This window comes from Osmerus eperlanus, chromosome 11, assembly GCF_963692335.1.
Source record: "Osmerus eperlanus chromosome 11, fOsmEpe2.1, whole genome shotgun sequence".
NCBI lineage: Eukaryota > Metazoa > Chordata > Actinopteri > Osmeriformes > Osmeridae > Osmerus > Osmerus eperlanus.
The window spans coordinates 2,463,692-2,488,411 of NC_085028.1; the positions used below are offsets into that span (position 1 = coordinate 2,463,692).

At 45.6% G+C, this 24,720-nt stretch overlaps 2 protein-coding genes across 2 annotated transcripts in view; both read left to right on the top strand.

The window, feature by feature from the left end:
• Nucleotides 1–5,663: 5,663 nt before the first annotated feature.
• Nucleotides 5,664–11,838, top strand: LOC134029297 (P2Y purinoceptor 3). The gene is made up of 3 exons (XM_062473379.1): nucleotides 5,664–5,944; nucleotides 8,749–9,187; nucleotides 9,985–11,838. The coding sequence occupies exons 2-3, from the start codon at nucleotides 8,766–8,768 to the stop codon at nucleotides 10,655–10,657; spliced, it is 1,095 nt and encodes a 364-aa protein (XP_062329363.1). The 5' UTR covers nucleotides 5,664–5,944; nucleotides 8,749–8,765; the 3' UTR covers nucleotides 10,658–11,838.
• Nucleotides 11,839–13,759: 1,921 nt separating this feature from the next.
• LOC134028622 (rho guanine nucleotide exchange factor 17-like) overlaps nucleotides 13,760–24,720 on the top strand; it is a 37,135-nt gene continuing 26,174 nt past the window's right edge. Inside the window, exon 1 of the mRNA XM_062472261.1 lies at nucleotides 13,760–19,338. Within this exon, the coding sequence (XP_062328245.1) occupies nucleotides 14,194–19,338 (5,145 nt within the window). The 5' untranslated portion in view covers nucleotides 13,760–14,193. The remainder of the gene's footprint in view (nucleotides 19,339–24,720) is intronic.

A 24,720-nucleotide genomic window follows, 5' to 3' on the forward strand; every position in this document is an offset into this window, starting at 1 on the left:
CTCTTTCTCTCCTCCCTACTTGTTTCCCATCCCACTTCCTCTCTGCTCGCTCTCTCAACTCTCTCTCTCACCCTTTTCTCTCTCTCTCTCCTTCTCTCTCTCTCCTTCTCTCTCTCTCTCTCTCTCTCATACACACACACGGCACATGTACACACTCTCATATCCTCTAGTTAGCAGCTCCATTTTCTTTAGAAAAAGAATGGGCTCAAACAGATCGTGCAAAATGTCTACACAGAAATTACTCACACAGGTCTTGAATTGAAATAAATCCACTTAGGTCATTTAATGGTTGACTACTTTTTCTTGTTGCACATCGAAAGCCTTGAAATATGTCATATTCTTACTTCCCAGTTCACACTTCTTGTTTTCATACTGCCTGACACATACTCCATAACTGTGTTACATCCTTTCAACACATACACATACACAAAACACTCACATACAGTGCCAATCAATGGAGAACTGCTCTCACAACTCATCATTTAATTTCTCTGTTAGATACACCCACTTTATTAAGTTGATTTCTTAGGCTGATTACTCTAAGAGCTTCCGTTTACTGTGTGTGTGTGTTTGTTTGTGTCTATGTGTGTCTAATGGGGAGAACATCTAATGGTGTGCTATAGGGAATTTGTGTACAATTTTCCCTATAGCACATCTACCCACATTTACAACAATCCAGCAAAGTCATCACCTCACAGAAACACCCACATTTAGGGGTGTGTTTCAACTTGCCCCTGAAAAGATTTCAAACTGAAATTCTACAATGCTGGAATCTCATACACACTTGCCCGAAGTTATGACCTACAGTCACAGTCAATCAAAAGTCCTTTGGCACACATACAAAACCATGACTCACACATTCTTTCCTGGTTAAAATTAAGCATCGACTTGGAACGGTTGCATTTTGGGTAGCTTTTTTTTCGGTTGCTTTTCTTGCATCAAAAAATGTTTCAGCTTAATCCAAGTCATCGATCTGACGGTCAGGCAATCGTCATTGTATGTGAATGAACCACCTCTGTAGATATTATGGAAGCAAATTGTTACCAAAATTCAAATGAAAATGCATTTCCAGAAATGCATTTGCATTTTAAGAATGTGGCTGCATTATTTGACTCATAAATGAAATTAGTAATCAATCATCCTATTTGCATTTTAATTTTCTTCTTCAAGAGTGCTCAATCTTTCACTTAATTAAAATGAAAAAGAAATAGACATTTGAGATTTAATTTTCAAAACATGCCCCAGCAAATAGATACCAAAATTCAATTTGAAATGTAAAATTTGAAAATTAAAATGCATTTCCAGAAATGCATTTTCATTTTAAGAACGTGGCTGCAAAATCGTGACCACAATTCAAATTCAAATGCATTTCCAGAAATGCATTTTCATTTTCAAGAACGTGGCTGCAAAATCGTGACCACAATTCAAATTCAAATGTGCCGGGAAATTGATTGAATTGCCGGGTCTTTAGAGCAGCGTTCCCCAACCGGTGCCCACCGGTCCGCGGACCGGTACCGGTCCGTGAGTCATTTCGTACCGGGCCGCACAAAAAAGAATTAATAACATTATTTCCTTTTAATTGATTATCAGAGTCTGAAAGAGGTTTTATTCTGAAAAATGACCTGATTCTCTCCTTCTCCGCGGGCCTTTTCCCCTGAGCAAAAAAGCTCTGCAAAGACGTGTGTTTACTCATTTTTTAGCAAGTTTGTGGGCTTTATTGAACGGTATCATGCGCGTCTCTTACTCTTGACACATGACAAGTGATAGTTACCACTCAATGAAGCATGTTTGAGACAACAACTCTATCGGTGTTTTGGATGAAGGCTATCCTGAGATCGCCACTAAAGCACTGAAAACCCTGCTTCCATTTCCAACATCAAGCGGGATTTTCTGCCGTGACAGCAATCAAACAACATTTTGGAATAGGCCTGAACTGGATATAAGGAACGCACTTCGGGTGTCACTGTAGTAGCTTATAGTCACACACAACAGTGGGACTGACACATCGAAAGCTAGCTAGTAACAATATAACGATGGAAAACCAGGCTAAGAAACTTAAAAATGGGTCAATTGAAAAAACGGCTGTTTATTTTACATAAAACTCCAAAAACTATTTTTCGCTTAAATCAGCTAAACTAGGTGTGGAAGTCACTAACTAGGATCACATCAAACCCAGAATGTACATGCATTAGCAGCGCAGCTGTCCAGGGCCTATCTTTCCTCCCAGTCCGTTCTGCCGGTCCGTGAAAATATGTCTTACATGAAAGCGGTCCGTGACGAAAAAAAGGTTGGGGACCGCTGCTTTAGAGGACGCATCACAGACCATGGCGCTCCCTCAAATTGTGCAAACACTGTTAGAATTAGCTGAACAGGTAGAATCTAATAATATATCTGAGTCTGATGCCCGTGACCGAGTAGAACAAGTCATGGAGAGCTTGGCTGCATACTCTGCCGTCACAGATTTACACATTAATAGTAGCTCTGCCACTGTTTTATTCATTGTTTGACATCAAGTTGCTCAGTCTGTGATGCGTCCTCTAAAGACCCGGCAATTCAATCAATTTCTCGGCACATTTGCAATGTAATGCAATGCAGATGTGCACACCGCTCCCTACCGAACAAGATGGGTAGCTCGGTCAGCAGGGAGCTGAAGAAGAGCGGCTACTGACGTCACTCTGCTGCGCCGCTCAGAATGCTTTTTCGTTCATTTTGCATTTCTGCAAATGCATTTGAATTTGAATTGTGGTCACGATTTTACAGCCACGTTCTTAAAATGAAAATGCATTTCTGGAAATGCATTTGAATTTGAATTGTGGTCACGATTTTGCAGCCACGTTCTTAAAATGAAAATGCATTTCTGGAAAAGCATTTGAATTTGAATTGTGGTCACGATTTTGCAGCCACGTTCTTGAAAATGAAAATGCATTTCTGGAAATGCATTTGAATTTGAATTGTGGTCACGATTTTGCAGCCACGTTCTTAAAATGAAAATGCATTTCTGGAAATGCATTTGAATTTGAATTGTGGTCACGATTTTGCAGCCACGTTCTTGAAAATGAAAATGCATTTCTGGAAATGCATTTGAATTTGAATTGTGGTCACGATTTTGCAGCCACGTTCTTAAAATGAAAATGCATTTCTGGAAATGCATTTTAATTTTCAGATTTTACATTTCAAATTGAATTTTGGTATCTATTTGCTGGGGCATGTTTTGAAAATTAAATCTCAAATGTCTATTTCTTTTTCATTTTAATTAAGTGAAAGATTGAGCACTCTTGAAGAAGAAAATTTAAATGCAAATAGCATGATTGATTACTAATTTCATTTATGAGTCAAATAATGCAGCCACATTCTTAAAATGCAAATGCATTTCTGGAAATGCATTTTCATTTGAATTTTGGTAACAATTTGCTTCCATAAGATATAGCCTAATTGGGTGTGCTTTGCCTTCGGCAAGGGCACAACATTTGTTCTCTCACATATATATTATTCTTTTTATTATTCTTTTTTCCCCCCTAAAACTCAGTCAATATTTGGCCTACATAGACAACCTAGGTGTCAAAAGTTTCGTCTTGGTAGCGATTGAGTTGCTTCTATTGGGATTTACGTTCCGTTGCATGGTTTAAGTGGAAATTAAGTTTTTGTGGCGAAAAGTGAAGCTAACGGTGGCTAACTTGCTAGCCACAGTCAATGACGCTACTTACGTCACTAACGTCACGAAAACTCGCGTGACTACCTCTAGCAGAACATTAGTTTAGCAGCTTGTTAACTTCTGGGAGATAGCTAAGCTAACTGCTTTACTGCAAGGCAGCTGCAGAAACGCCACAAGCAAAGAGGCCAGGGTGATAACTATTTACTAATTTTACTTTGTGATATGACACACAATTGTGACGTGTAATGTACAATATAAGCTGATTTTATGAAGGAAGTACATCTACTTTCGGAAACAGTAGTCTACTATGTCACTGAAGTATTAGCATCATGACATTAGCCTCTGTTGCCCGGGCAACACATACTACAGTGGTCTATGATGCATCTGTTTTCAATCGTTAAAATAAACATTCCTCACAAATACATTTTCGTTGTAGGATTTATTATGACATTACATTACAAGTAAACGATTTGTGGGTGAAATTATCATTACCTGTGGTTTCAAACCAGTGTTGCTCACTGAAACGCTGTAGCCTACGCGAGACACTACAAAAACATCTACAGTACACAGCTGTAGGAAGTCAAACGGCGACAGAACATGTTCGGCACTCCCCTTACTTAAATCAAAAATCTATCTAACTACTAACCTTAACTTCATTGCCACAGCCTAAACTTTGTCAATCTGTTCATGAAAATAATTAATTTCAGCCTAAACCGTACAACGGAACGTTGAATCAAATTCAACCAACGCAATCGCTACCAAGACGAACACAGCAGTAGTCTAGTACTGTACCGTAGTAGTACAATTTACCGGGGCAGCTTCTCCACACAGGGCTATCGCACTTGGCGTTGTTACTGACAATGATCGCTACCAGTGAGATTTTTATGAAAGCGATTTTCCACTAAATAAATGTCAAGCTTATTTCCGTTGGTACTGTTTGAATCGCGATTCCATCTTCTACTGCCGGTAACGTCGTACAATAATCTTCAAAGGGGGTTCTTTATTCATGAATGCAATATGAGTAGGCTAAATTCCTTAAAATATCACGAGAAGGGAAAAACTTAAAAGGACGTTTAAGTCATAGAGATTAGGTCAATTTTTACACCGGTCTGCCAAATGTATTCGTTTTGATTCAACGATGAGGCTGCCTCTTGCAGGGGAAATGAGAAGACATCTATTTCATTCTACACTTCACTCGTATTTTCAGTTGTAAATGAGCAGCAAAAAAAAATGCTTTAAAATCTATGTAATCTTTATAAATAATTGTATGCATTTTTATATAAAATATACAGAAATGTCAGTTGTAAAAATGTCATTCAAAAACGGACCCCTGTGCAACCGACGCAAGCAAGCACACCCTACAATTTCCCCAGAAATTGTACCCTCTCTAGTTACATATGTTTTCTACCACACAAAAAAGACATAATACGCCCCAGAAAATGATAGGCCAGTCCATTAAACCTTAACACAGACCTAACTTAACTTCTTTTGAGTATGGCTAAACAGTAGCCCTAAATCTATAAAACAAGTCAAACGACACCGCGTCACTAACAGGTGGCAAGCAGCAATATTGTCCTACTGCATAAAAGTTATCTGATCGAAAAGAGCTGACGGAGTCATCCATCATAATATTACGTTGCCACAGGAGTCATCCGCTCTGTGTTCCTTGGATCAGTATCTGTAGGCCTAAACTAGTTTTTTGATGGGCGTTCCACATTCGTTTCCTGCGCCACTGCGAAACCATGACAATGCTGGCCCTGGGTCCAGATCAGGCCAGAGGCCCTGGATTGTGTGACCATACCAAGGGAAGAGGGGTGCACATACACCGCCCCTGTAGGGACGTTTAGTGGCTTTGTACACCCTGAGATGGTTGACGACCTGTCTGAGCAGTTGATTTATTGATCAATCCTTTTTAATCATTCAAAGCACAGCGCTAAGAAGAAGCGCGCCAGCCGAGTCTCTGATGATGAAAGAGTCGGGGGCGCGCGTCCGTCCTATGCGCGTGCACGATTCACAAGAAACACTGCACGATCGGAGTCCTGAGTGCTGAGAAGTAGATGTTGCTTGGAGGTGCGAGAAAGGCGTCTTTAGCGAATCGAGTTTTGCTTCTACTTTGCTTTAAAAATATAATGTTGTGTGATGGCTGATACTGGATAACTTACTTCTCATCACCTTCGAAACTTTGTTGACCGGGTTACTAGAGCCGCACACTGCCGAAGCCCAGAAACAAACACCTTCGCCTTCTTTGTTTACACCGGTCATGAACTTGATATTTTCCTGCAGTAGTTGGAGGTAAGAGTATTACAGTTAGTCCGCATCCCAGTCGGTGTATAACTGTCACACCCCTTGAATGATTGTTTTCTGTCCGTGGTTGCTTCTTCTTTGTAATCGACTCATGTGATGATAAGAAGGGGAATTAGGCTAGGCAAACTTACACAATATTTCCTTCTGCATGCTCATTATTATGTGTGTGAACATCAGCTCAAAATAGCTGAAAAAGAATGAAATTGGGCCTGTTCTTGACCACTTATTCCACACAATCATGTGGCTGAATTTCAATGGGCAGATTACAAATTGTTCCATGAGACATTTAATTTCTTAATTGGCAATGGCCTTTGCCATGTGCAAGACACCATTGTGTTATTGTTATTTACATATCCAGAGCGACTTACAGTAAGTACAGGGACATTCCCCCGAGGCAAGTAGGGTGAAGTGCCTTGCCCAAGGACACAACGTCATTTCGCACGGCCAGGAATCGAACTGGCAACCTTCAGATCACTAGCCCGATTCCCTAACCGCGCAGCCACCTAACTCCCTTATTTAATTTGATGTTACCTTGCAAGTCTTTTCTTTTTGAATATGAATACACGTTGTTGTTAACGTGGATGGGAGCAAATGTCTTATAACTTCGTTGTGACTGCCTTTCAGTGTGTGAAAGAAATAGAGAACATTTCCTCGGCATGTGGATGTAGCCGATGTGTATCGGTGAAACTCACTCCTCAGGTATGTAACAGGCCACCCGCATCAACGAATAGCTAGCTTTTCGTTGGCGTAGTTGGTAGTGGTGGCGCTTGGGAAGCCAGAGGTGGTAAGTTCGAACCCAGTGCGGGACGATTTGCCCGATACCTCTGACGGAGCTTGCAAGACCACGTCTGTTACACGGACATGAATGAGAGACGGAGCAGGATTGTGGGGTTAAGAGAGAGCGGTTTTGTGCTTGAGTGGTGGTTTTGTGAGTGCATTTTCTGCGAGTCTATAAGTTAGGCTAATCCTGTATTGGGAAGGAGGCCTGACCCTGACCCTGGCGGTATGGCTACTACCTGCTGTCGACTTCCATACTTTGGGAAAACTCAGTAAATGCCACAGGAGTCATCCGCTCTGTGTTCCTTGGATCAGTATCTGTAGGCCTAAACTAGTTTATTGATGGGCGTTCCACATTCGTTTCCTGCGCCACTGCAAAACCATGACAATGCTGGCCCTGGGTCCAGATCAGGCCAGAGGCCCTGGATTGTGTGACCATACCAAGGGAAGAGGGGTGCACATACACCGCCCCTGTAGGGACGTTTAGTGGCTTTGTACACCCTGAGATGGTTGACGACCTGTCTGAGCAGTTGATTTATTGATCAATCCTTTTTAATCATTCAAAGCATTGGTCACTGCTTGGATGAGGGGGAGAAAAGGGGGTAGGAGGGGAGAGAAAAGGGGGAGGGCAGCTAATTAGACTATAATTGCGCTTGTTTCCTTAGCCATTAAGTGGCTCTTCATAACCCTATGGCAGTGCTGTCTGGACGCAAAAGCAAACAACTTGGTTGTGTGTTTTCTTTGCATTTGTGCATTCTTCTTTTGTGTGTGTGAGAGAGATTAGAGAGAGGTATGGTAGTTGGATGTAACCCACCTGAGTAGACTCTTCTATGTTCGACCCCTTTTTTGGGTTGAGGTCATATTTCAGAATTATTTATAGACAAATACTTGGTCTTCAACTTGGCAGGAGGGAATACACGTGAGGGGGAGAAGGACTGGGCTGGCCCCTATGATTAGCACACACACACATACACACACACGTTTCAGCACTATAAAGCTTTATTGGATGTGCTCCGTCTTGCGCACACACTCGAGGGGTAAGCAACTGATCAATGATATACTTTGAACAAACACTTCACCTAAAAGCCTAAGAGCTCTGCAGAGTGCTGATTAAAACTGTCCAAATACATACGGTTACACCACATGCACACGCACGCACGCGCACACACACACACCATGCACACAGGGTAGGCAGGAGCACTCAGTCATGGCTCTCTGGGTGGTCGACTGTGGACCAGAAAGCTGGAGACACGTGGCTTTGCTACAGACATGGAGTCAACCAGTGTGAAACAGACTGTTCTACTGCTGCTGAGACTCATCTAAGAGGGACATACCAGTACCTACAGCCCCACACAGGACACAGTGTAAGCCTTACAGCAGACCAGTCCTATGTCCCCCAACAGAAATACTGTACCACTGGGCCCAAGCCTGTTTGACATCTTACATTTAGACACGCACCGAATGTTCGGCAAACACAATCATTCGCCTGAAAATAGAAAAAGAAATTCAATGGAAGGGTGAAAGTGAAAGTGAGAGTGAAAGTGTTGCATCACAGTTCAAGAGAGTAGGATGTATAATAACTCAACAGTCAGAAACACGTAAATCAGTCTTGTGTAATCTCATGAATCACCCATAATATGATAATCCAGTCGTAACCTAGGATCAGATTAGGTTTTTGTTGCGCTCGCCTACGTACAGCCAAAAGGGCAGACATGAGCATCCATCATAGGGATGTGGATTTTGGGGGATGAACAGAGAAACGTGGAGTCATCTGATTGTGGTGGTGCAACTGTCTTTCAGACTGAGTGGGCTGTAACTGTAGACATAAATCTTGCCTCAGACCAGGCTGTCACGCTGGGGAGAGGTTCTGCGTCGGAGAACCAGGCTCTCCGACCCCCTCTGGTGGAGAACACGGGTTTGGGGATAAGAGGAGAGATTGACAAAGCTCAAGGCTGACTGGGCCGTGTTGGTAAACAGCTTTGATGGGTCATATTGTGATTCCCTCTTTCTTTCAGAATGTGAAGCCGGCACCATGCAGCTGTTTCCCTTAGAGGTGTTCCCCACAGGAACGTTCTCTACCCAAACCTTTTCATCGGAACTGTACTCCGACGAGGACCTCTACCTATCCGAGACTTATGAACAGGACGACGTTTACAACGCCACAAGGCCCATCCACCCACGATGTACCTACAAGGAGGACTTCAAACGCATCCTGCTCCCTGCAGTCTACACCGCGGTCTTCCTGGTCGGCCTGCCGTTGAACGCCGTGGTCATGCTGAAGATCTCCAGGACGAGAACCAACCTGAGCCGCAGCAACATCTACATGCTCAACCTGGCCACGGCGGACTTCCTGTATGTGCTGTCACTTCCTCTGCTCATCTACAACTACGCCAGCCACGATTACTGGCCCTTTGGGGAACTGGCCTGCAAACTGGTCAGGTTTCAGTTCTACAGGTACAGTAAAAGTGCTGCACATTGCTTCGAGAAAAAACAACATTAACATCGCTGGTTTGCGATTGGTGATGTCGTCTCAGCGTGAAATGCAGATCATCGTTTAAAAAGCAAGTGTATCATCTGGAGCAGTGGTTCTCAATCCTGGTCCTCAGGGACACCCTGTCCTCCATGTTTTAGATGTTTCCCTGTGCAACACACCTGATTCAGAGGAATGGGTCATTATCAGGTTTCTGCTGAACTAGATAAAGACCCATTCATTTGAATAAGGTTCATGGGAGATGGGAAACATCTCAAACACGCAGGACAGGGAGTCCTTGAGGAATGAGCGAACAGGTTCAGGCATGGCACTTGGGCAGCGCGCGTCATATCACCCATCGCTGTGTTCTCAGGCCACAGCCTAAGCTCGATAGGTGGCGCTATAAAGTCACACCATGCATGCACGCGCATCGTCGATTAAGGATAGCATGACCTGGGCATCCAGAAACATCTTGTTTTTGTCACTAGTAAATAGTGGGATGTCATGTGGTCTCAGGAGGAGCGACGCTCCGCTCTACACATAGTATAGACTGGCTGAGTGTCGGTGTTTGGGGGATTTAACTCGTTGCTCCCCGCCTCACGTCATGCATGCTGCAGTGAAGGCAGGGAGCGCTTCCCCATGTACATCCATTCCGCCAATGTAAAACCATTTGTCAGGTGTATGAATAAATGGCGAAATCAATCACGTGAGTGTCTTGACTGAACCAGGGTTCAGAACCACTAATCTAGAGAGGGTTTGCTTTCTCCTTCCTCTCTCCCAGTAACCTCCATGGCAGTATCTTGTTCCTGACCTGCATCAGCTTACAGCGCTACCTGGGCATCTGCCACCCCCTGGCCAGCTGGCATAAGCAGGGTGGCCGCAGGCTGGCCTGGAGGGTGTGCCTGGCCGTGTGGCTGGTCGTCGCCGTCCTCTGTGCCCCCACCTTGCACTTCGCCGCCACAGGAAAGCAGCGCAACCGCACGGTCTGCTACGACATGAGCCCGCCAGACCGCTCATCCAGTTACTACCCCTACGGGATGGCACTCACCTGCCTGGGCTTCCTCTTGCCTTTCACAGCCGTGGTGGCATGCTACTGCCGCATGGCCTGCATCTTGTGCCGGCCGGCAACCTGCGGGGACGTTTCCGTGGCGGCCGGGGCGAAACGCGACAGGGCGGTGCGGATGATCGTGGTGGTGGTGGCAGTGTTCGCCATCAGCTTCCTGCCCTTTCACGTCACCAAGACCATGTATCTGCTGGTGCGCACCCTGCCGGGGGCTCCCTGCCACACGAGGAACCTGTTCTCCATCGTCTACAAGTGCACCCGGCCCTTCGCCAGCATGAACAGTGTTCTAGACCCCATCCTGTTCTACTTCACCCAGCCTCGCTTCCGCAAGAGCACCAGGAAGCTGGTGCTCAAGGTCACCTCGCACAGGACCAAGGGAACCCAGGTGTGAGACCGACCCCCTTGGAGAACCTGCAAGGTAGATCCCAGAAGCTTGTCGCCTGGAGACACTCTGGAAATGTCCTGCTTTCTCCTTGTGAAGCAAAGAGCAACAGGAGACGCATACTCACCCTCCAACAATGTCCTCAGTGTAGGAGTAGCCGAGCATGGAGAGAGACAAGAGGGAGGAGAGTTTCGTGAAAATGGTTGCTGTTTGGGTCCCGAGAACTGTACATGCTGTGGTGTGTGTGTGTGTGTGCTTGTAACTGCACAAGCAGCTGTATTACACTTGTGGCCATGCTAAAATGCATGAAGTACTTAGATTTCTCGGTTGAAATGTTTCTTTCGGTTGCACGACCTGCTGTTCACTAATTTCACCACATAGTGGTGTATGTGTCTTACTTATTTGTTGCACTGAAACGCCTGCACTCATTCACAAAGCCCTGTTCCAGTAGGTCTTTCCTCTGTGTGATGTTCTCAAAGATTGAAAAAAAGGAGAGAAGATTAGATTATAATTTAGATTCCATGGTGTGTGTTCATTTCCACAGTCAAGCTAGGTCAGTGACTGCACTGAGTGAATAGTTAGAGGGAATGTGATTTGGAGGCAGCAGTTCCATTGATTTAACAGCGTTTGTGTGGATGGAAGTTGTATGGATGGAACTGTGGTTTGATGTACTTCCCATGTGTAACCTTCCCGTTAAAAGGGATCTTCACCTTGCTATTGTAAGCACTATGACGTCCTAGGATAGGCATGTCTACATTAGGACCTGCTGCTGTACTCTGGAATTGCTCACTGACATTGTCAAATGTTGGCTTGTCGTTAACACTTGAATCAATTTGTGTTCTTTTTATCTTGTAATTTGGTCATTTTAATAGCTTAGGCAATTTGGCCAAATTTGGCCATCATGTTTGTGATGTAATTTAATGGCTAAGAATCTCATTTTGTTTGGTGTACTGAAAAAACTATGTGGAGCAAAACTATCTGTGTCTTTGCACACATCATCAACTGAATATAACCTAGTACTGATATTTATTGGTTTGTTTTGGTCAAGTGTGTGTGATAATGTGAGTCTTTGTTCACAACTCTGTTTGGAATGTAACGTGTGTGTGATACCTGATTTGAAGCTGTCTATGTATATTAAGATGAGGAAGATTTGTGTTTCAGTGTCAGTATTAAAGTTCATTTTTATAATATGCTGTAGTGTTGTATTGTTTTGGGGTTAGAATTGTTTTGGGTTACAGTTTTTTCAAATGCTTAAACACAAATTCCTTACTTTTCACACAATTTCTGAAACCTGACACTCAAACACCGGAACCACTCCTCAAATCTGCAAAACCATATGCACATTTTGGCCTTTGACTCAGTTTTCAATTTCATAAAACACTTTTTGCAAAACACAACACACAATTATCCACGTAACACACAACATTCTAACAGGAAGCATCCTGATTTCCTTTTTCAAACACAACCAATCATGGCTTTAGAATAGGACTATAAATAGTCTAATTTGAGTCGATTGAGTGGTGGGTATAATTTGAACCTTTACTGTAGAAATAATAACAGGTATGTAACAATCTACTGTAATGTACACATTCTAATGTACACATAATAGCTGTTTCAGCACAACACATGGTATACTATACACAAACATATTTTAGCACCCATGCATCCATTGCCTGCAGTGCACTGCATTATTGGTCACAGTCTGGTGTATTACTGTATCATACTGTGCAACAGTACAGTGACTGTAAGAAGACATTCTGACAATATTGTAGAAAATTGTATATATTACTGTATGCTACAGTTCATGGCTCACCCACACACCATTCTGTAATCACCTTTTTCAAAATTAGGTTTGGTTTCTGTCCTGAATTTTTCATCATCTCTGCCATTTCAACCTTGTACAGAAATGTACATAGGAGCTCATGAAAGACAAGCTTTAGGTTTTGAATAACTGTGTGTATATGATTTAGTCATTTAGCAGACGCTCTTATCCAGAGCGACTTACAGTAAGTACAGGGACAATCTCCCCGAGGCAAGTAGGGTGAAGTGCCTTGCCCAAGGACACAACGTCAATTGACATGGCCGGGAATCGAACTGGCATCCTTCAGATTACTAGCCCGCTTCCCTAACCGCTCAGCCACCTGACTGATATATCCAAAAATGTAATATAATGGTAAAAGTGTTTGCAACATGAGACAAATGTTTGCTTTTGAGACGTGTTTGTGATATTTTGAATGCAGTGCTTCATTTTGCAGTTGTTGGATTTGTTTGTTCAGTTTTGAAAAAAAACTAATATATTCAAGTAAAAAAAAATGTGTGTAAGCATTTGAAAAAAAAACTGTAATATATTAATAGTACTATATTGTTTTTTTGATTGATATATGAATTCAAAGTATATTTTTACCAAAAGTAAACTTTTTAGTCCACAACTATAACTTTGTCTGATAGCCCAGCTAATCAGCGCACTGTCTGTGAGATAATACTGAACTACTCACAATGAATAAAGATGGAACTTCAATGAGGGACTTTGTTATTGTATAACATTAACAATAATAAGCACTGTATTGGATATTGTGATTTGATAAGTTTCAGAATAGAAAATTAGGTCCGAGACCAGACGCGCACGTCAGCCTCATTTGCACCGCCGCGGACAGGCCAAAAGAGCGCGCTCCAGTCGGCATTCCATTGCAGCGTCAGATCCGAGGGACAAAGAGCAACTTAACCAGACAGTCATGGGAAAAACGACAAAGGGGTCATTGTGCTTGAGTGAAAACTTAATGTATGATGACACATACTTTAAATTAACGACAGACCAACAAAACCATCTCTTATTATCACTTCAGAAACTGTGAAACCTCCCTCAAATCTTAAGCAATATAGTCATGAGAGGAGTGTGGGCTTTTAAACAAATCCCTTGCCTTCTGCCGGTTACACGGTCCTGGGCTATAATTATCTCCAGTTTCTCTGCAATATCTCAGTTCTCCCATCAAAAAGGAAACGCTTTTCCTTTCTATTCCCGAGGGGCTATGACAACCCTTGTACCCCTCGAAGTCCCGCCCACCCCTGCCCTATCTCACGCATTAGCATGTAAAAACATAAATCACGGAAAACTAAATTATGTCAAAATAAGGAATACAGAAAACAGTCGGGGAATACAGAGAAGGATGCCTATAGGGCCGAGCGCGTGGACAGAAAATGGGAAAACGTTTGGAATGTGGGGATGTCGATGGAAGGTCTGTGTAGTTGAACAAGTTGAAGTGGAAAAGTTTGAGCAAACTTGTAGCGTTTTTCTCCGTGCATGGATGCTATTCGGCAGAGGACAACATGCTGTAAGGTCAGAATGCAGAGCTGCTCTCTTGCCCAGTTACTCTTTAATTCAGTCGTCTAGATTAAAACCAAGACGAGCAAGTCTATTTTAGTCTTTATAAAACCCCTGCCAGAAAGTATAATGTGGTAGTTTTCAGTGGGGATAGACAATACACCGCAAATATGTATTATCAATGACATAAAGGTGCGGAGAAACTAATACCAGAAGGACATGAACAATGGCAGAAAGAGAAAAGGAGAGGAAGAATGTGTATCGAAGCGTCTCTTTTAAAAAGTTAGAATGTTGGAGCGCCAACAAAAGTCTGGAAGGTCAACAAAACAAATCAAAGGATTTGGAGGCTCGCGTCGCCCTTCCCCCTCCATCTACGGTAGAGTCTGCAGCCGAGAATGTGCAGCCCTCGGCGACGCGTAATGTTAGTGTGTCAAGAAAAGTTTCCAAAATCTCTGCAGCCAGCCACCCGACCGCAGATCTAAAGAAAGGCTCCACTCCTCTCTCCACGATTTCTCCCTCCATTCGCCAGCTCTCAGAGAAATTCAGCAGCACTAACTCGGCTCGGAGGACACACGGAGCCCCGAGAACTGGTAATGAAGTGAACAAGAGAAGCACAACCTTGCCGCGGGTCAGAAGTAGCAGGATAGACGTCTCTCCTGCTCGCAAATCATTTCATGAGCACAGTGGACATTTACCAGCCATAGACGCAGATTTATCAGAGTCTCAAACTGACAAAGTCCAGGAGCAAAAGTTTTATTCTGGGACTGACTCTGTGTCCGGATCGGATTCGGAGAAGGGCCAAAGATGGATTTGTTCTCGGGAATCTACAGACGGCGGCGGATCTGGTAAGAGAGATTATTCTCAAATCGGCGTCTCTCTTTCTGATAACTCTAATACGACTTTGGTTGCTGCGGAAGACGTTTTTGCCAGTGGGGCTCCAGCTTGTAAATCACACAGGAGTTATTACACGGCGCATCATGGAGATCTCCCAGTTAATGTTGACCTAACTAACTGGCCCAGTGTTACAAAGATTCGAGAAATTTTCGGGGAGAGGCTGAGAAAACATCACAGGTCAACTTCTGACGCGGTAGACCTCAAAACTGTCGGTGCGCACAATCAATCCGCCAGTTCTAAAGAAAGCGCCTCTCTTTCAGATAGGAGTGACAAACAGTCTCCCTACAGTTCTGCGACAGAAACGAGCCTTCCCTTCTCCGAGAGGGGCAGGCACGGTGCAATTAGTAGACAGCGCAGAGACAATCGAGAGGAAAGAGAGGGCAAGGAGAGGGAAGATGGGAGAAACCAGGGAACTGACTCTTCTTTAAAACCTGACCAGCTGTGCTTGTTTGAGGCACAATTCGAAGCTGATAATAGCATTGAGAAAGTCATTCTTAGCGTGACCCAGGTGTCACAAATAGCAAGAGCCCAAAGTCCAAACAGTGGGGGAGATAGTGGGAGAGATACCTGGACGCCAAGTTTGACCTCTGACCCTAACCTCAAACCTCCTGCCCCCTCCACCAGTGCCCCCATCATACCTACAAGTAGCAGCTCGGTGCGCCAAGTCCTCTCCTCCCGCGCTGCCCACCCCTCACCTCCCTCCTCTTCTCCCCAGCAGCAGCAGCAAAGGGAGAGACAGAGGGAGAGACAGGGGGCCTGGCTGCCCAGGGAGAGTTTACATTCCTCACATAGCTCTTCCAGAGCACTTGCCCCTTCTTCTCCAGATACAGTAGAGACCAGCTCTCACAGGGCCTCCGCCAGGCCAGCCACCAGCCCTCGCTGGAAGTTCAGCTCAGGAGACGACGAGGAGGAGGAGCAGAACCCCCGAGGGGGAAGAGTAGGAGGTAGGAGTGTCTCTCATTTGTTTAGAGGAGCAGAAAGAGGCGGAGGTTACTTCTCTCGTGGTAAGAATGGCTGGTGGGGGAGCAAGACTCTGGGCAGGTCTTCAGGCAGCGAGGAGGACAGCCCAGCCTCTCTAGGACCCCCCGGGCGAGACGCGGTGAGGCGGCGCTCTTTGAGGAAGAAAAAGAAGACAAGTGGGGCCACCTCAGCGAGCAGTCGAGATGATGGAGAACTGTATGATAGCGACAGCGACGAGCAAACACATGTGATGATGGAGAATCTGGAGAGACACCATCAGCAGAACATCACCGCCGCAGGAGAATTTGTTGGAACCGTCCGTAACCAGGGAAGAGAACCCGAATGGTCTAGAGCCCGTCCAGCAGGTGCCCAGTCAGAGTACAACAAGATGGGGGCGGGGCTCGAGGGTAACAGGCGCCACTACGTTAGCACAGAGGGCACTGTGACATCATCACCAGTAGCAAGCCTACCTGGGGTGTCACGGGTGTCAAAGGTGAACATTTCCTCATTTATTGCCAGCCCTGGTGGTTCGCATTGCAGCAGCCGGTACTCAAGCACTGAGACTCTGAAGGAGGAGGACCAGGCTAGCTATGCTAGCAGAGCAGCTAATGCTAGCAGAGCCTCAGCTAGCCCTACTGCTGCCTCCTCCTCCATGCTGAGTAAGACCTACCATGGTAACTTCACAATGTATCGGTCACCCAGCTTCGGACATGGGGATAACTTCTCCCGTGCTCCCCTCAGGGTACGCCCCCAAATCGTACCCCCTGTAAGCCCCTCCCACTGGATGGATGGAGATGTGACAGGGGATGTTGCTAAGGCGGAGACTAGAGTTTTGCGACGGTCGTTAGGGGGTGATGGAATAAAAGACAGGAACAGGATGTCCATGTCCAATCCAGATATTGCCTCAGAGACCATGACACTACTCAGCTTCCTGAAGACCGACCTATCAGAACTCAGGGTGCGTAAGCCAGATCGGTCAGGGGCGGGAACAGGGGGGATTGAGGGGTCAACCTCGGTATACAGGATGGGGTCAAGAGGTCATGCAACCCTTCCGTCTGGACTTCGGCCGTCTCTGAAGGACCTCACCGCAACACTTCGTCGGGCCAAATCCTTCACCTACTCCAACAAGCCCTTGGATCGGCGACATTCGTCCAGCATAACAGCCCAGAGGAGCTCGTCAGAACAGCAGCTGGACGGGGAAAGCGGTGGAGGGAGGGTTTCTGTGTCTGACAGAGAGGTGGAGAGTGATGGGGGAGACTGCAGAGTAGGACGAGCAAGGGGTTATGGGTATGAGGAAGTGATGCCCACACCCTTGCAGGACAGGTATGTTCAGGAGGCCAGGCAGGTCATTAGAGACATCTGTCAGATGAGTGCTCTTGAAGACGACGACGATGAAGACGACAATGTGCTAGGGAGAGAGATCAAAGCAGATAAGTGTTTTAGAAGGAAAGAAGAGGGGAAGAAAGAGGGAGGATGTGTGAAAAAGGAAGAGAGAGGAGACCGAGAGGGTGATATTTATTCTGACGTTGCCCCCCTCTCCGTAGAGATGGAAAGAAAAAGGGGTGGAGAGATGAAGGAGGTCGAGAGGGCCCTACTGAAAGGTGACTCAGAGGAAAACGTGTTCTATGACAGGTCTGTGGATGAGTTGTCAGGTCATGAATCCAGTTTGACAGACGAGGGTATCGTCACAGAACCTGAAATGGGACCAAGTGACGCCGAACGGTCATTTGTGGGGGCATCTGGAGCTAATTTGGGGTCAATAATAACCAGAGACGTCCTAGGTCAGCCTCTTACAGTCTGGAAGCAGTCAGCTCTTCAAGAAGGGGAGATTTTGACTGCAAATGAGGGTGGAAGAGAAAAACAGGACGATCCGTCATGTTCTAGCTTCAAGAACGCACTTCCTCCTCTTCCTACCCTTCGAGTAGAGAGTGACACCATTGCAACAGAGTGTACCAACTCCATCACTAGCTGCAACAGCACTAGTGAAGGGAACAGTGTATTCCAGGGGCCCACAGCACAGGACACTCCTCCCACCCCCAGTGCCATCCGCCGTCGCCGAAAGTTCTCGTCAGCCGGCAACACTTGCTCTGACTCCAGTAATGGCAGCATCGGGGAGTCAGCAAGTGCTAACAGCGATTCTACCGTTTACCGTTCCCTCAGTGACCCCATGCCTCACCGGCGATGCTCTGTGTCGGAGGAAGGAAATAACACTTTCTCCTCCGTGGACAGTAACCTCCTTGGCTCTCTCTCGCTCTCCTCCAAAGGAGGAGTCGGAGGAGGAAACATCCCAGAATCCTCCTCAGCCGCCAACTTGTCGGAGTGTACAGCCAGTGCCGCCAGCGACCTGTCAGTGTGCAGCGATGGTGGTCTCCGAGATGACTGTCTCCGTGAAGACAGTGGTGTTCGTGACTACAGTGGGGTGATCAGGAGTATAGTCTCTGAACCTGGAGCAATGGATCGACTGATGACAGACGAGCACAATAATGGGAAAGCACCGAAGAAGAAGTCCTTCAGTGACCCAAGTCGTCGCAGCGATGCCCCATTACTCTCCTATACTGACCATGAGTTTAAAGGACAGCATCATCCCAATGAGCCAATCAGCGAGCTGGATCAGCTTGGCCAGATCCCACCCTCCAGTAGTGAGCCAATCCTGAGCGAGCAGAGAGATGAGCTGTGGGAGTTGGGGGAAGAACGGCGACATCCATCCCATCATTATTACTATGGAAATCAGAATGAAAGCAGGAAACCTCGTTCCCTATCAGAATGTGTGCTACCCTCCAGTTGCCATGGTAATGAAGTTGGTGGAGGCGGGGAGGGAGAGCAATATAAGTTTGACCCCAAGCTAGCTGAAGTCCTGTCTCCCAGAATGGGTCGGCGGTCTTCCAAAAAACGCCCGGCACGGATTAGCCATACCTCCTCAGAGGTCCAGAACCCGTCAGAACCATGTATAGATAATGAAGCTCAAGAAAGGGACCAGGATCTGGACCCAGCCAGCATCCCTCCTCTCCCTCCTCTCCAACCCCCTAAACATAAAACCAGATCCAAACATGTTCGACACGCCAGTGAACCAGCAACCTTTATCCCCATCTCTCCGCCACCGCGACCGCGAACACCTCAAGGGGGCCCGTCGTCCCCTCTACCCCCACCAGAGCCCTCAGGACTTGGTAAGCCAGGAGGCGAGGTGGCTCCTTCCCTGGAAGATGTTACCAAGCAATACATTCTGACTCTGAATGCTCCTGAGGGGGAGATGGAAAATGCTGGGCCTGGTGCTAGGGATGGTGTTGGTGCTGGGATTGGGCCAGGAACTGGTGCTGGAATTGAGCCTGTGCCAGGAGCTGGAATTGGGCATGTGTCTGGATCTGGTGCTGGGTCTGGGTCTAGCTATGGGTCCGCAGTGGTACCAGATGGATCGGCCTTGGTTCCTACTACACCGACTGAGACCAAGGAACCCAAACTCCAGAGGAAGAGCAGTGAAGAGTCCCCAACCCCAGCACCTCAGAGAACCAAACCTCGAGTGGTGAGTGACACCTGCAATAACCATGTTCATATGAGTTGTGAGCATAAAGTGTGTTTGTGTGTAGCTCATTTGTTTAATTGACAGTTGTTATAGGTTGTGACCATTTTAGTCTGTCTTGCTGATTTTATGTGTGTGTGTGTGTGTGTGTGTGTGTCTTTTGGAGAGAGAGCTTTCAGTTGGAAAGTGTATACAGTGAATAAATTATTTTGTCAGGTTTTCACAGGCAGTGGTGAAACTTGACTTGTGGTTTCCCGAAGCAGAGGAAGTGTTGTTCTGACATGCTTTTAATGGTCTACCTTGTTTAATTGTCTGGCAAAGGAGAGATGCTTCTATAAATCATGTTAGGAAAAGCCAAATCATATTTTGGAACAGATGTTGTGTGCGTGTTTGATGAAGATTAAGATATGACTGAGAGTTCACTATTGTCACCTTGTATACAGTTAGGTCCATAAATATTTGGACATTGACACAATTTTCATCATTTTGGCTCTGTATACCACCACAATGGAGTTGAAATGAAACAATCAAGATGTGCTTTAAATACAGACTTTCAGCTTTAATTTCAGGATATTTACATCCAAATCAGGTGAACGGTGTAGGAATTACAACACATTTTATATGTGGCCCCCCCCTTTTTAAGGGACCAAAAATAATTGGACAAACTAACATAATCATAAATCTAATTGTCACTTTTAATACTTGGTTGCAAATCCTTTGCAGTCAATGACAGCCTGAAGTCTGGAACCCATAGACATCACCAGACGCTGGGTTTCGTCCCTGGTGATGCTCTGCCAGGCCTCTACTGCAACTGTCTTCAGTTCCTGCTTGTTCTTGGGGCATTTTCCCTTCAGTTTTGTCTTTAGCAAGTGAAATGCATGCTCAATTGGATTTAGGTCAGGTGATTGACTTGGCCATTGCAGAACATTCCACTTCTTTGCCTTAAAAAACTCTTTGGTTGCTTTCGCAGTATACTTCGGGTCATTGTCCATTTGCACTGTGAAGCGCCGTCCTATGAGTTCTGAAGCATTTGGCTGAATCTGAGCAGATAATATTGCCAGAAACACTTCAGAATTCATCCTACTGCTTTTGTCAGCAGTCACATCATCGATAAATACAAGGGAACCAGTTCCATTGGCAGCCATACATGCCCACGCCATAACACTACCTCCACCATGCTTCACTGATGAGGTGGTATGCTTTGGATCATGAGCAGTTCCTTCCCTTCTCCATACTCTTCTCTTCCCATCATTCTGGTACAAGTTGATCTCGGTCTCATCTGTCCATAGGATGTTGTTCCAGAACTGTACAGGGTCTTTTAGATGTTTTTTGGCAAACTCTAATCTGGTCTTCCTGTTTTTGATACTCACCAATGGTTTACATCTTGTGGTGAACCCTTTGTATTTACTCTGGTGAAGTCTTCTCTTAATTGTTGACTTTGACACAGATACGCCTACCTCCTGGAGAGTGTTCTTGATCTGGCCAACTGTTGTGAAGGGGTTTTTCTTCACCAGGGAAAGAATTCTTCTGTCATCCACCACAGTTGTTTTCCGTGGTCTTCCGGGTCTTTTGGTGTTGCTGAGCTCACCAGTGCGTTCTTTCTTTTTAAGAATGGACCAAACAGTTGATTTGGCCACACCTAATGTTTTTGCTATCTCTCTGATAGGTTTGTTTTGATTTTTCAGCCTAACGATGGCTTGCTTCACTGATGGTGACAGCTCTTTGGACTTCATATTGAGAGTTGACAGCAACAGATTCCAAACACAAATACCATACTTGAAATGAACTCTAGACCTTTTATCTGCTCCTTGTCAATGAAATAACGAACTCCCATGAGGGAATAACATACACCTGGCCATGGAACAGCTGAGCAGCCAATTGTCCAATTACTTTTGGTCCCTTAAAAAGGGGGGGGCCACATATAAAATGTATTGTAATTCCTACACCGTTCACCTGATTTGGATGTAAATACCCTGAAATTAAAGCTGAAAGTCTGCACTTAAATCACATCTTGATTGTTTCATTTCAAATCCATTGTGGTGGTATACAGAGCCAAAATGATGAAAATTGTGTCAATGTCCAAATATTTATGGACCTAACTGTATTTTACAATGTGCCTTTCAACTTCCATCACTCTCTAGCCTTACTCTTTAGATTACCTTGTTTAGTCAAAGCAAGCACACACGCCCAACTGAAAGGCTTAACTTTCTAGCATGCATTAGTTAGCAGGGACATTAAAGCAAACATCAAACAAAGCTGTACAAATGTTAAACAAACCTCAGACAGAGTTGAAAGCAACATAAAACAAACGTTGAACACAGAGCATTAGCTGCTGGACCTGCGCCTGGCCATCTCTCCTGGACACCGCCATGTACTGCCTTACTTCCTGTGCCACTGCAGAGTACACTCTCATGGCAGGGCCATTTCACTGTGATTGACGTGGTTCTCAGACCTCTCAGATAGTCATGGGTTTGTGTTGGTTGAGCAGTGATAGGTGGAACAATGACCTCAATACACAGGAGGGCCAGTTGGAGACTTTTGTGTTTGGTTGTTGTTGGGTAACCTGATTCCAGGCTACAGTGTAAATAGCCAGTTAGTGTTCATGTCACGCTGGTGACACGGTTAAATGCAGGTTCTGATCCTTGGGCTACAGTCACACCAGTCAAGAGACAGGGGATACAGAAAAATAGGCTTTAATAAATACAACCTGATAAAATGTACAACAGTAAAAACGTAGTCTTTCTGTCCTATAAAAACCTCGGAGGGGTGTCTCTCGTTGTGGTCCTTTTGCGTAGGCTATGCCAACTCTATTAGGCGCCGGTTCCGTATAATACCGCTTCGTTCCGCCGTAGCCCACCTCTTGCGACGCGTAGAGCGAGCCCCCTTTAGGCGTCAGCAATTGATCCGTAGCTGTATCCTAGATTCTGGATGCAGTGGGTTTGTCGGACAACCAAGCCGCGGTTGTGACCCAGAGGTCAAGTTGCGGGCAGCGGAATCCAGCTGGTCGCTTCCTCCTGGGCCTCGAGTTGCGGGAAGCCTTCGTCCGATCGTAACCCCGTTCTTTTCGAATGAAACTCACCTCCTCCATTTAGTCAACCTCCTTTTTTAAAGGAGCCCCTGCTAGTGGCCAACCAATCAGTTAGGAGAAGTCATTAGGAGTGATGGGCAGCGTCACTGTCAGCTGGGGAGTTCACTCCCCCCATCCTTGTTGTCTCCAAACACTACATCGCACACACATCAGAATACAAACAGCACACACATGATACCATGCCATAATCACAGCAAACAATATGAAATCACAACGGAAATACCCAACTATAACATTTACTACAGAAAGAGCAGACAACATAGGCTGGCCAACTGGCATCTGTGACATTTACACTTTTTTAAAGATATATTTTGATATAACAGGAACAACCTGTGGATGTGTTTGACTGTGTGTCTCTGCTTGCTTCATTGTAATCTGGAGTCTACATGGTTCTAAATGAAGAGGAACGTGTTGCATGTGTATTAGGGCATCGTGTGTGTGTGTGTGCGCGCGCGTGCGTGTGTGTGATGGCGGAACAATAACCACCACACGTGGGTGTGGGGCCCAACTCTGCAGTAATAGTGGGGTGCTGACAGAGCAGGATTAACCCTGCATGTGTGTGCGTGTTACAGTACAGTTCAGACATCTGGAGGCACCCATTTCCGTACGCGTTAAGAACAATCATTCAATGTACTCCAGGGATTCCCATTATTGAAGCACATCCCACGCACGTCTTAATTCCAGACCACATGAACACGTACAGGCACATGTTCACCCACCTCTCAGCCCTCCTTCTGGTCAAGTCAAGCACCGGACTATTAAGTGGAGACTCACAGACCAACAATTGATATTCATAAACATTATTAATTGCTAATGCCATCCAGCTATCAGAGCATAAACATTAAGGATGTTTTATAACTGTTAGTGAAGCCAAACCCCCATCCTCCCTCACCCTGCCCTCAGTCTATGTTGCCATTCTGACAGGCGAGCAGGGAGTGATCCTTCCCAGACAGGAAATGGGTTTCAGGAACAGGAAGTTGTTGTGGTTACTGATGTGTTTGATGATATCCAGGGCTGTTGGTATGCGTTTCTGTGTGTGTGGATGGGGGGGGGGGGGGGGGGTCTAGGAGATACCAGAGCACTGTTCCAGAGATGTCAGGGTCGTGCCAACTCTGTGTTAAGATCGCAGGGCAGCAGGGAGGTTCGCGTGGGGGGGGGGGGGGGTTCTGAGGCTCTAAACTAGACTGCAGTGACAACCAGTGTGAGGAGGGAGAGAAAAGAACAATACAGGGTTTACCTTTTCTTTCTACGTTTTTATGGACAAAGTTTCTCTCTTTTTTATCTTCTTCTCCACGTATATTGTCAGAAACCCTTTCTTCCCTTTTATTTCTTCTCCCAGATTTCTACTTTCGCTCTTTTTATTCTCTCTCCCTCCCTCCCTCCCTCTCGCTCTCAGGAACATTGCAGGGAGATGAGGTCATTCCTTCAGGCTCCGTGGAACGAGATTGAGCCAGATATCAGGTGGAATGGAGAGAATGAGAAAAGGGAGAGAAGGAGCGGAGGGACAGATAGAAGAGGGTGGGGGAAGATGGGACATGAAAGAGAAAGGGCAGCAACGTCCAAGGAAGTTGGGGATTCAAATAAAGGAATCTGAATAGTGTAAAGAGTGAGAGAAATGAGGGAGGTAGAAAGTGTGCGTGTGTGAGTGAGAGCCCCTACTGTCTGGGTTGTTTTCACTTTACCAGGCAGCAGGAATGTGGCCTATCTTCCTTCTGCTTGTTGCGTAACAGCCTTGAACGCCTCCAAAAAGACACTGCCGATGTGTTTGAGTGTGTGTCTAAATGTGTCTTCCTTAATTATCGTACAGTGAGAGGGTGGATGTGTGAGGACTGGTCTTTGTCACACGGGCATATAACTTACAGCTAAGAGGAAAGGTTTCTTTTTTGCATCCTGTTCAACTTCAGTCTCTCTCTCTCTCTGTCTGTCTGTCTGTCTGACTGTCTGTCTTTTTCTTTTTCTCCATCTTGCCCCTCTGATTTGTAAAAGGTGCACGGTGCACCCAAACTACTGTGCTTTTAACAGTTTGACACAACCGAGACTTATAGGTCACTCTGCCCCGCCCCCCTGTCCACCGCCAATTGGAAATAATGGAGACACTGTCAAGGGGGGGAGGGAACAGAGTGCCCCATTCATTTCAACATAGTGTTAAAGGGGAGACAGGAGAGCCAAAGGGATGGAGGGAGAGCTAGAAAGAAAGAAACATGGCTATGTGCTGAGAGGTTCTGCTAAGCTCTGTGTGTATTAGGGCTAAAAGCGCCCTGTCATTGTTTATAGCATCAGATTTATTACTTACTTAC